The sequence below is a fragment of the Battus philenor genome, unplaced genomic scaffold, assembly GCF_028537555.1.
Source record: "Battus philenor isolate CCGP_79_NKW_IND1 unplaced genomic scaffold, ilBatPhil1.0.hap1 SCAF_21, whole genome shotgun sequence".
Classification (NCBI taxonomy): domain Eukaryota; kingdom Metazoa; phylum Arthropoda; class Insecta; order Lepidoptera; family Papilionidae; genus Battus; species Battus philenor.
In genome coordinates this window covers 7418596-7430684 of record NW_027181684.1, presented here as the reverse complement: position 1 = coordinate 7430684, position 12089 = coordinate 7418596, and the positions used below count along the sequence as shown (strand labels likewise).

The 12089-nt window shown below is 33.1% G+C and overlaps 1 protein-coding gene across 3 annotated transcripts; it reads right to left on the bottom strand.

Annotated features, from left to right (window-relative positions):
• Positions 1-2246: 2246 nt before the first annotated feature.
• Positions 2247-11880, bottom strand: LOC137923232 (uncharacterized). Of its 3 annotated transcripts, none has more exons than XM_068766421.1 (13): positions 11636-11880; positions 11273-11524; positions 9900-10999; positions 8929-9046; positions 8064-8252; positions 6983-7137; positions 6375-6541; positions 5655-5761; positions 5291-5401; positions 4430-4518; positions 4164-4248; positions 3122-3251; positions 2247-2936 (listed from the first exon to the last, which is right to left on the bottom strand). In XM_068766421.1, exons 1-13 carry the CDS (start codon positions 11797-11799, stop codon positions 2910-2912), a joined length of 2694 nt encoding a protein of 897 aa, XP_068622522.1. In that variant the 5' UTR covers positions 11800-11880; the 3' UTR covers positions 2247-2909. The 3 variants fall into 3 exon arrangements, with proteins under 3 accessions (XP_068622522.1, XP_068622524.1, XP_068622523.1); XM_068766423.1 differs by having other exon boundaries at positions 11273-11556; positions 11636-11719; XM_068766422.1 differs by lacking the exon at positions 3122-3251.
• Between the last annotated feature and the right edge of the window lie 209 nt (positions 11881-12089).

The following is a 12089-nucleotide window of genomic DNA, read 5'->3' as shown; positions in this document are numbered from 1 at the left end:
ATATTTTAAAAATTGTGTGACTAAGAATGCTATTTTTTTAAAAACGAAATCGTTGCTGCATGATTTTTGTCTTTACAGAAGAGTTACTCACGGTTACACGGAAGTGAACAAAAAGATCAAAAAATAATATGAAAAATATTTATTAGTAAAAAGGACATCACCGGGTTCGATCATTTTGAAGATATGTGAAATAGACTTTTCAATTAATTTCCTGAGCTTAGTTAATACCCTAACATAGAATTTCGTCATGACGTTGATTTATGAGACACTGTGATTACTAAATACGTTCTAAAGTTCCTATAAATACGTTCTAAAGTTCCTATAAATAGTTTTATACATACACTTTGAGCTTCATTGGCAAACTTACAGGCAAGGAGAGGGCTATGCTCGGGATTTCTTTACGAGATGTAAGTCAGAAATAAGGATTTCCGTATTCAAATGAATGTAACCAGCTTAAACTAGCAGATTAGATAGCTGAGTGGCAATGGACAGACCACGTAGCGCTAAGAAGATAGTCGCCGAGGTCGTAAGGTTTTGAAGAGGAAGCAGGCCGGCAGCCGCAGCGCAGAACGTCCTCCTGCAAAGCGGATATATGACCTTGTTAAGGTCATTGGAAGACGCTGGATGCATGCCGCATCCAACTGATCCTATTGGATGTACATGAAGGTGGCCTATGTCCAACAGTACACGCCCGACGGCAGAAATAATAAGGTTACACTAGTATTTTTAACGACAAAGCCACTCTAAACTCCGTGTAATCTTGGTGTTATTTTAAAGATGTGAAAATGTTTTCATGCTGTACGAATATTTAACCTAATCTCCAGAGACCACCAGAAATTGGCATATTCCTAAAATTCAGATTTTAAAGATCTTTGGATGCTGTTTCTCACGATGACTTCTGTTTCTTGATACTTAGGTTATTTTTAAGGTTCCGCATCCACTCGTTTAGCTTTCTTGCCCCACGCTAACTTCCATTTATTCCCAAAAAAGCGTTAAAAACCCTTTATTCCGAAAATAACAATAATCTGCAACAAAATTTCAATATGGCGGTATACTGCAACGATTATAAAATTACGAATCGCTTATCATATTACACTTAGGGCGTACCAGGGCTATACCTTCACGATTTGTAATTGAATATAATTTTCTAAAACTATAAACCACTGAAGGGTTTAGTCCTGTGCAAAAAGAACATCTTAAGTAGAATTAATTAAAATTTGCAAAGATTGGATCTTTGGTGAACGCCAATGTATTTCAAGGAGACCCCATTAAACCTGCTGCGTTGGGGATCAGCCCCGAGCACTATATACGGCCTTTCTTCCTGCAACGAAATGGTACTCGGCACTCGCGCGTTGAATCCAAAAAATTGAGACGATTATAAGCGCAGAGCGATTATACAAAAAAGGTAAAAGGAGCTTGCGTGAACAAAATTCCATTTTCGTAATCGCGCACATGTTAGTAAGTAAACACTAGTTAGTGAATAAAAGCTCCGTCTCCAGCAAGATTAAAAAATCTATCTATAACTTATTAATCTTTAAAAACAGTAAATACTTTTTAAAATTGTCTTTTTAGATAGTTGACTTATTTATAATATATTTTAAATACCAAAATCTAAAAGAATTACCCTATGCTTACCTCAAATGTGTTCAATATTGTAAAATATGTTTATATTTTAGAGAACCTATGTAAAATAATCGGCAATAAATATTGCACATCGACCTTTGGAAAAAGAAATCGGCTAATTTCGGTTTCGTAAAGCATTATCTCTGTCCCTCACCACCGATGTGACATTTTGTCAGACGTGTGACAGAGATAAAGCTCTACAAAGCCGAAATTAGCAGATCGTCTCTTTCCAAAGGTCCTAAGATCTCTATTCAAATATGGTAAGGAAAGTATGAAGGGGTATTTCTAGATCATGAATTCCACTAAATGTACAAAAAAATAGATGATGTATCTTTACCTTATATTTCATTGTTAAACATTTTATATATCATGAAGGTTTAGTTGTCTGTTTACAGTACATTCTTAAATAACAATCACACAAATTCAAGTTTATGCTAGGATCTAATTCTATTATATTTTGCAATAAACTTTGGAAATGACGTGATATCACATTATTTTGTTTGGCCTTTTTAACTAATCTAATTGTTATAAACGACATAAATTAAACGTTTATAACGATGAAGATAAAATGTAAATATTATTTTATTTGTCTAACTGCAGGCAGTTTACAAATAAAAGCCAGATACAATTATAACATTTAATTAAAAATAACCTTGCTTAAATGACAGGATAAAATCAGGATTTTGTCACAGCAATAACAATAGAGAAATTCAGAAAGTATTTTTATAGCATTCCTAAAGTCAACAATTTATTTCATTTTAGCCATAGATTGACCACCGCTGGGCATTGATTTCGAACGGGATCGGCAGGAAGCGGTCTGCATCCAACGTCTCCCGACGACGTTGAGGTCTTCTGTCAGCATTTATTTATGTATACTTTACGACATAATTTATACCACATAATACTTAATATTTACCTATCTAACGAATTTACGAACAATTAAATCTATTAATATTTTATCTTATACATTTACTTGAGCTCCGGCAAATGATAAACTACAAGTGTAGACTATAAAGTAGTGTAGTAATTTGTGGGTTAAAATACATTGACGAAAATTTATATCAATCCAGTGTTATTATGAAATTAATTAAACCAGATATAGTTAATTCATCTTCATCTGTGTCTCAGGTAAATAAGAAGGCTCACTGTTACTTTTATGGTTTTAGTTCGTCGCTCTGAAAGTTTAATTTATATATAATTTATTGTAAAAAAAAAAACACTTTATTGTAGAAAGTTTAAGTAACAATTATGTGATTTTCATGAGTAGCTCTTTGTTTGCGACAGTTTCAATAGTATGGTCGCCTCGGATTGTTCTGAAAAATAAAAAATTATTTATTACATAAACAAAAACTGAGTTTTTGTTATATCATTCGTAAAGATAATTAATAAGTCTCTAAAAAAATAATCAGTGAATAAATGAAGAAAAATGCCCTAAGGTGCTATATAAAAGTTAGTGCACAAAATTTTATATTGTGTAAAAGAACACTTTAATACCTACCAGGGGATTCGGTCTGAATCGATAGGCGAGCATCATGCGTTTCCTGTAGGCGTCAAATTCGTCATCCTCGGATGACACAACGTCAGAGGTGTTGGCTCCAAGACCCAAATTAGCGACGGGCTGATGTGCTCTTGTTAAATTAAATAGAAACGTTTTCAAAAGTGCATTAATTTATATATTTACAATGTTTTATTTAACTGCGTTTCATCAAAGTAATAATTACTTTCGATAATTAGCGATGAAATATTTAGGCGCATATTCACTTATAGTTATTTTTTGATAGAGAATATGTCATCATCATTACAGCACAATTGGCTCAAGCAAACTTACAAAATTATGCTGCAGTTTTAAAAGCATATTTTTACTATTACAAAGTTAATATTTATTATTATGTATGGCCCAATATATTAATAACATTCTCATTCCAGTCGTAAGACGTCCACAGTTGGGCAAAAGGCTCTCTCATTGATTTCCAATAGGACCGATTTGTTGTTCATGTATTGATTGTTATCTCTTGTTACCCACCCCATTTAAAAGCATAATTTTTCTAAGCATGTGTTGAAATCTTCACTGTCCCAGTATAATCATTTATTAATATCAAATCTCGAAATTTCTTACATAGTCATATATTACTTTTATTTCTATAATAACAGATGTAATTTCTCAGCCTTCTGTGAATTTACTGTCATTACCAGGCCATCGCATTGTATTGTGCTCAGTGCTGACGAACTGCATAGTGATCTTAAGGATGCCTCCTTTCAACGTGCATTAGCATTAACCTTCTCATCAATCAGACCTTTCCCTAAGGTTTAGTTGTACCTAACTAAATTTTAAATTATTCAATACTGAGATTTCAGAAATCAGCTGATGTTCAAAAGGTCAAGAGACTGGTCAACATCCTACAGCAGATTATAAAAAAAATATCTCTTACAATCCCCTTTCTTACCTCCACACAAATAAAATTCAACCTTGCATGCGACTTTTCTACTACTAGTAAAGATAAAATATAAAAAAAATATTAAAATTTTTCAATAAAACTTACTTATTAATTGGTTCTACAATGCCAGAGCCTTCTGCACCGAGCCCTTGTCCCTCATTCCAACCGAGTTTTTGCAGCATTTTAAATCCTTAAATAAATTGTAAAGGTATCAATAAAGTAAAAAAATTTCAGAGATGCAAATGTACTTACAAAGTCTAATTTAACAAGGATTGACAATATTTTATTATTAGTCGCACATCTTGGAAATGTATGCAGGGGTAACTTCCCATTAGTAAATGACAATACTCGCAATGTTAGAAATAACTTACCAACATTGTCTTCTTTCAGTTTAAACTCTTTGTAGTCACTTAAATCAGGTTCCTTGCCACTTTTAATCGCTGAATATTTCTCCATAAATCTGAAATTACATATTGGCTCATTATTAAATATCAATATTATATGTTAATTCAAACATGCCTGGGTTTGCACATTCAAAGTATAATTACAGTATCTGTTAGTTATTAAAGTGACATGTTGATATCTGTTCTTGTTTATGGATTGATTGGATTGAAATCAAGTTTACTAAAGAGAGTTATGTAACATGTATTCTTTATTAAAAATTGTTATTTGTACATTTGTGGTTTAATACCATATGTTGTATTTTGAAAACATGTGACGACATCAATTAAAGTGTTTTTTTAAATTAAAATAAGCAAATGTCCACAAAAATTTATCTGCCTGACAGTGAACAATTAAAATGTTGAAACCTATCAACGGAGGCAGAAAACAATTTAAGACGTTCAGCAACTTTTACTTGCTAAAACTTGCATATTCTATATTAAGTACAACAGGTCTAGAGTCACACTATTCATTTGTAGTTGTAACTCAACCGCAACGCAAATTTCCATACATTAGCTCTATTCTTCATATTTTTTTGTCTAGTTTTGGGTGTATAATACGAATGTACCTAAAGGGGGTCCAATGGAACCAGTTAAATTTAGAAAATAGTCTATGTGAAAAAATGTTTGAGAACCTCTGATTTAATTTATTTGAATACTTATTGAAAATTTTAAATAACTTTGTAATTAATTATTGTTGTGTTCTCGATATTTATTTTTAAATACTAAACTGATGACAAAATAACAAATTATTAATAATAAAAGAAATTTCTATAAGTTTAAGAAATTTACTTTCGAAGCTCCTCTGGGGGAAGAAAATCACCGATATGGTGTTTTCCAGCTGCTTGTTTAGTGAGCTCGGTAGCCCACTTCTCTGTGGCACACATCTCCTTGGCACGCAATCTAAAAAGTAAACATTATATGAGAAGATTTAGTTTTTTAGCGTCCCAAAAATCTATTTAAATAAATTTTCTAATGTTGGCCATGAGCTCAGATTCAGAATGCGTGTTCGATGCGCAATCCAATCACTCATTTTATTTCTTTTATTTTCAACAACAATGGTCATGATTGCCAGCGTTGTTTTCATATACAATCAGAATTTGTCATGTGTTTAATGCTCATTTTGCGTCAAAAAATGCTTGTATTAATAAATTACCTGTGCTCCCAAGTTCCTTCAGATGTGTCTTCGTCACTGTCATATTCGTATTTATGTTTACCTGCAGCCGCTAACCGATCAACCTCTTGCCTTTTCTTTAACATGTCCTAAGAGAACAAACAATAACTTACAATGTCAATTATATTAAATTATAATTATTACTACTGTTGACAAAAATTTTATAATATATAATGTGATATATATTATAAAATTAATGTTTTTTAATTAATATTTGTATTTTAAATAATATCTTATCGCCTGCTGGTATTTATACATTAAATTATAGCACTAAATTTATGGTGGCAGAATGCTCAAAACAATTAGACTAAACCTTTTTTCACTAACTATAATGCTACATTAACCACTGTACCGCTCTTTAGGTATGCACGCGGCGGGACGAAGGGGAGCAACAGCCTCTATTTTCCGTCAGTTAGACGTCAATGGTCGAGGCTGCGGTGCTCATGTTTTTTTTTGCCTTGCCGCAATTTCCTACGCAGTACAGTTGTTTCGGTAGCACTATAAAGACGAGGGCTCCCACATGAACCTCGCCTGCTGTTTAAACATTATTTCTCCAGATTGAAAAGTTGTGAAGCTTTTATGTTAATTAGATGCACGCTCTAAGATGCTAGGGTAAATGAGCCTTTATTACAATTTTACTGTACAATGAAGTATGAGAAAATTGTTGGACATTTAACTGCTGTTAGGCAGGTTTTAACTTACTTGGTACAACAAGTTGAGTTTGAAGTTGTCTTCGCACTTCTTCCAGTCCTCGGCGCTCAGGTTTGTGGTACCATAGTTAGTCATGGCGTATTGCATCAAAGCTGGATTGTTACGGTTCACGCTTGTCAACTTAATACCATCTTCGTCAATTTTCGCCAATTTAGTGCCTGAAATAATTATCATTATAATAAATTGATATTATGTCCAGTTTTTAATATTTTAAAATAGATTTTCAATTGTCCTTTGCATGTTTTGAAACAAAAATTGTTAGATTTTTGTTATTAATTGCTTTATATTTAAAAATGTTTCTCATTTACTGTGGACGTCTAAAAAAAGATTTATGGGAAATATATTTATATATTTACAACCTTTAATCTTTTTTTCCAAGTATGTGCTCATCTAAGAGCCCACAACAAACTCCAGTGGTTTTATTTTGTGACAAATTATGTCGAGACAGAAGTTACACCAAATATTGCAAAAATTTTGCACAGACGACCGCAAAACATTAAATGCTATTTTTTTATTACTATAATCCATGTGTTTACGTGTATTAATGTGCGCGTAGAAATAATGAACGTATGAATATTATATTATCCTTGAATACAAACCAGTCATTGTTGTAGGTAATGGTGCTACCACGCCAGGGGGCTTCACGTCAGCCGGAGGGTTATCTCCCCACCTAGATTTTCGTTTTCGGTCCCTCTTACTCATCTTGGCGTCGCTGTCATCATCCTCAGTTTTCAAATCGCTGTTAGATTGTGGGCTAAAAAATTTTTATGAAAATTGAAAAATAATAACAACTGGAAACTTCTGAATATAAAAACAACTGTTCAATTCTATTTATTGTTTATTTTTTGGTTAATTTGTTTCAAGGTACAGGTAATCTTTCCTGTAGTTAGATATTGTTACCAAATTATATACATGTACAGGATGTGTGTAGCAGCAGTGGGCGGGGCACATTGCTTATTCAACCGATGATTGTTGGGGTCGAAAGGTTCTAACGTCGCAACCAAGAGCCAACTTATGGGCGGCCTAGTCTATGCAATGGACGTTTATATTATGATGAGAGGTTGTACCATAAATTAACGTCAAGCCGAAATCGAGTAAACAAAGCACAACGTGACATAACGTGGCATAACATGGCACATCGTGGCTAACCCCAAAAATTATTAAAAATCATTACGCATTTTTAAAAATTTCCATTCCAAAAATTGAACAAATTTTATGAACTTTGTAATGTTATACTACTGAGATGACAAATCTTTCACTTTCATGTTACTGTGATTTACCCTTCTGTAAACACCTGTCAAAACTTTTTTCAGTAATAGCAAGATTTCGATTGAAAACAGCACTCTGTTAATGTGTATATATTACACTTAAAATATCTCTACATACAACTTTATCATTTCATTAAAAGAATACCTCAATCACCCAATTTCGACTTTAGAATTATTGGACATGCTGTATTGTTTATCCATGTAAATTTGAAATAATTGCATAAGGCAGTTTCTTTGGTTAATAATTTCATATTGTTTTCCACTATTGCTTTATATGTTCTTGACGATAATTATGTGGTTTTTTTAAATTATATGATATTTTTCTTATACAAGAATTGAAAATAATTACTTATATTTAGAAAGAGAGTTATTAAATCCTCTCGAGGTTGTTTCTCTTAAAGTTTTCACCTACCCATCACAAGCTTCTTGTTTAACAGATCTACTTTCGTCATAACTGTCATCGTCCGCCAATGAAAATTCAGGTTCATATTTATCTTCAGGTTTCACATCAGGCTTGCTCTCGCCAATTCCTTCGTTACGCATCTTTGCCACCAATTCACGGAACGCCTTATATTCATTGGAATTTGTATTATGTAGAAACCTGTAATATTTCTAAAATAAGTCCATTATTATTTGAAAACAAGAGCAAAGGATGACTTAAATAATTGTTTTAACCTAAGATGTGTAACAGTGTTTTTTAGACAAGTTATTTTTTTTCAAACATATTATAATATTCGGCATGTGATTTGGCACATCAGACAGAAAATTAAGACTTGCTGTAAAAATCGTCTGGGTATAATTTTGTAGAGCATTGCCTTTATGATTCAGTGCTGATTGATTGATAAGTATAAAGAGTAGTTAAAATCAATCAAGTTTCAAGAATTCTGGCAAAATATATTTCACATGTGCCAAATAACAAGCCAGGTACTATTTGAACTTATAAAAAGATGGAGACAATTATTTTTATATAATACAAAAAACAGCTGCGACTAAAAATTAATAATTCTATTACCCACTCCAATTCATGATGATTGAAGAGGATTTACAATTTTACATAAAAAAAAAATTGATTTAGCCTTCAAAGTTATTTTTATTATATCTATGTTAATTAACATCATTAGAATTATTTTGTCAAAAAATGTATTTACTAAATATTACAATTCAAATTTATAACACTGTCCCTAACCTCAATGTGAAATAGTAATGAGTGTAAATATAAAAACTAAAAAAGTACATGTCCTCTGGATTTAGAATTATAGTGGACACAGTGGGATTACCACATATTTTGGTCTTGTGAATGTATAGCTTTCAGGACATTTTCCCAGTGGTCGCCGTTGCTGGCGACTTCGGCGGCGGCACGCTGAACTGGCGGCGGGAACATATCTGCAGAGAGAACTGCACACCACGAGTCAGCATTGGATCTTATCGCCACATGGCCAAAAGTAACAACACCGCTGCACTCAAAACTTTTACTTTCCAATGCAGTTGAGATACATAATTAAAATTAAATTAGAGGCATGAAGCTTATTTGACTGTGTAAATAATTTTGTGCAATAAAATATATATTTTTTAATAATTTTAGTGAAACAACTAACTGTTTAATACTATGTTTAGTAATTTAATCTTATTAATTTAATGATTTTTTTAATTCCTCTTCAAACATATTATTAATCTGTGATACTTTTGAGATTTTTTATAATACAAGCTTAGCCTTGTGTAAAATATTAGAAATAACTCTCAGCACGGACTGGTCAAATCAAGGATAAAGACTACAAGCAATACAAGAGGAATGTTGGCAAACCTACAGAATGGTAGGCTGTATATTATGAAAAAATTGGGCAAAATTGGGTGACCCTGGCTAAAGATAGAGAGCTCTAGAAGCTAAAAGAAGAAGCCTACCATACATTTGAAGAAGAGTATATAATGTTTGAACAAAAATGCTTAATTTTTGTTACAATTATCATAACTGTCAGCATTATAGAAAACTAAATACAGCAGTCTCATAGTTCATGCCTCAATTACATTAACTTTAACAAAATGTAAACTTGGTTTTAGATAGGTATATATAACCAAATAAGTCCATTTTGATATTCAGTTTTTAAAGTTATAATATTAACAATAAAATAAGCATCTCAAAGCTCTGCAAAAGTAAGTAAAGTCATTGATGGTAGTGAGTGGCCTTTCAACTATTAGAACACAATACTAAGAGAGGCAAAAAGTAACAGCAGACACATAAAATATAAAATACCTTGTGAGGAGATGGATGGTGCTGGTATATTCCCTGGATCCAAATCCTTAGGTTTTGGTATATGATTCAGTGGTAATGGCATAGGTGGTGGTATGTTTTGAAGCTTCATAGGTTCAGGTGGTGGGATACTAACTGCATCCAGAGGCTTTGGCTCTGGTATTGTATGCAATGAATTAGGTGGCATTCCATTGTTGGGAATAAATGGCATATTTGGTGGACCATTAGGTCTAAAGGGAGGCCCATTAGGGCCAAATCTGGGTCCATTGGGACCAAATCTAGGTCCATTAGGACCAAAGGGATTTCTCCCCATAAATGGCATATTATTAATGGAATTAGGAGGCATCATCGAATTCGGAGGCCCATTAGGACCCATCATACCAGGATTTGGAAAAGGAGGGCCAAAGAATGGAGGCATTGGACCATTAGGCCCCGGTCCACGCATGTTAGGACCGCACATATTAGGTGGCATAGGACCTGGACCACATGGACCTCGAGGTCCATTGGGACCCATGAAATTTGGTGGCATTGGGCAATTAGGAGGTCCTCCAAAAAAAGGAGGCATCGGAGGTAAATTTGGTCCTCCTGGTCCCATCATAAGCCCAGGACCTGGACCCATGTTTGGACCAGGACCCATATTAGGACCCATGTTCATTGGCCCAGGTGATAATTGATCCATGTTTGGACCCATAGGACCACTCATAGGTGGAGGTCCTAATGTTCCAGGGCCAAGCGGCCCTGGTCCCATAGGACCTTGACCTATACTTCCTGGTCCCATTAGACCAGGACCCATTGGAGGCCCTAAAGGATTAGGGCATGCAGTACCCTGTCCTATAATTCCTGGACCTGATGGTCCAGTTATAGGATCCAATAAAGGTAACTTTTTGTCTTCATTATTTGTTTCAGACTCAGTGTCAGAACTGCCATAAGCATTCCACTGTGATTGAGAATTGGATAAATGATTTTCTGGTACTCTAACTGGGATTTGCATAAGTGAAGGGATATTTGGGGTTTCGCCAACTTTTTTTCTATCTTCAACTACAGGTGTTGTAGGACTATGATGTCGATTTCTTCCTCTCTCATTCCATCTTCGATGTCTGTCTCTACAATTAATCATTGTCATGATTAGGACTTTTATGAAAAAGTTAAAACTGTCTCTTTATTAGCATCAGCATAATTAAATATTATCAGAATTTTATTGAGAAACATTTTATTTAAAAGTGAAAATAAAATCTAAGATGCAATATAGATAAATTATAATTTAATAAAGAATAAAGATAGGAAAAACAGAAATTTGCAGATTAAGATTCTCATGTCTGTAAATAAATTAAAAGCAATAAAATTTTAAACATCACAAGTTCTTAAACATTAATTACCTTTCAAATGGCTTATTTTCATCTGCTACTTGGGGACGTTGTTCTTTGGCATCATCATTTTCACTCTTATTTTGAGGTTGACTGGATTTTACTTTTATCTCATTATTTTTTAATTTTACTTCTTGTTCTAGTTTCTCTTTTTGCTCTTTTTTTTCTTTTTCGTGCTTTTGTTTTTCTAATAAAGCTTTATATTGACTCATGAAAGAGCCATCATTAGAAAAAATGTTCGCAGAATTTTCATCATTACTTGTGCTGAAACATTAGTCGTAGTAATTTTCAACGGCCTATTAGTGCGTAATGTAATGAAAGCGTTAAGTAATTCGGAGTATATAAACAAAATATCGGGTGCATAAATGTACTTACTTAGATAATTTCGCTTGCGCAGCTAATGCAGCCGCTTGCTTTTGGGCCTCCACCTTCGCTTGAATCTCCATTTTTTTTCTTTCTATAATTTGTTCTTGTTTAGTCATTTGTGCCCATCTTGTGCTGAGAGCTGATTTATTTTTAGTTTCCTTGAAGTTTAACATTTTACAATAGGTATAATATTGTAAATATTCTAAAATGTTTTTATTTAATTCTTTCTCATCCCAAAGGACAATCAAGAGGATTACCACAGTGTATTAAACTACTTTATTTTACCATAAACAATAAGTATCACTTTAATGCCACAGAGAGTATTACTGTATCACGATAAATCATAATATAAAATAAAAAAGGACTTTAATAGATTTTCTTTTCTTTTCATCTTAAATAATTTATATTGTAAAATTAAAAAAAAATTATTTCCAATCCATAAGATATCATGAAAATGTTTGCT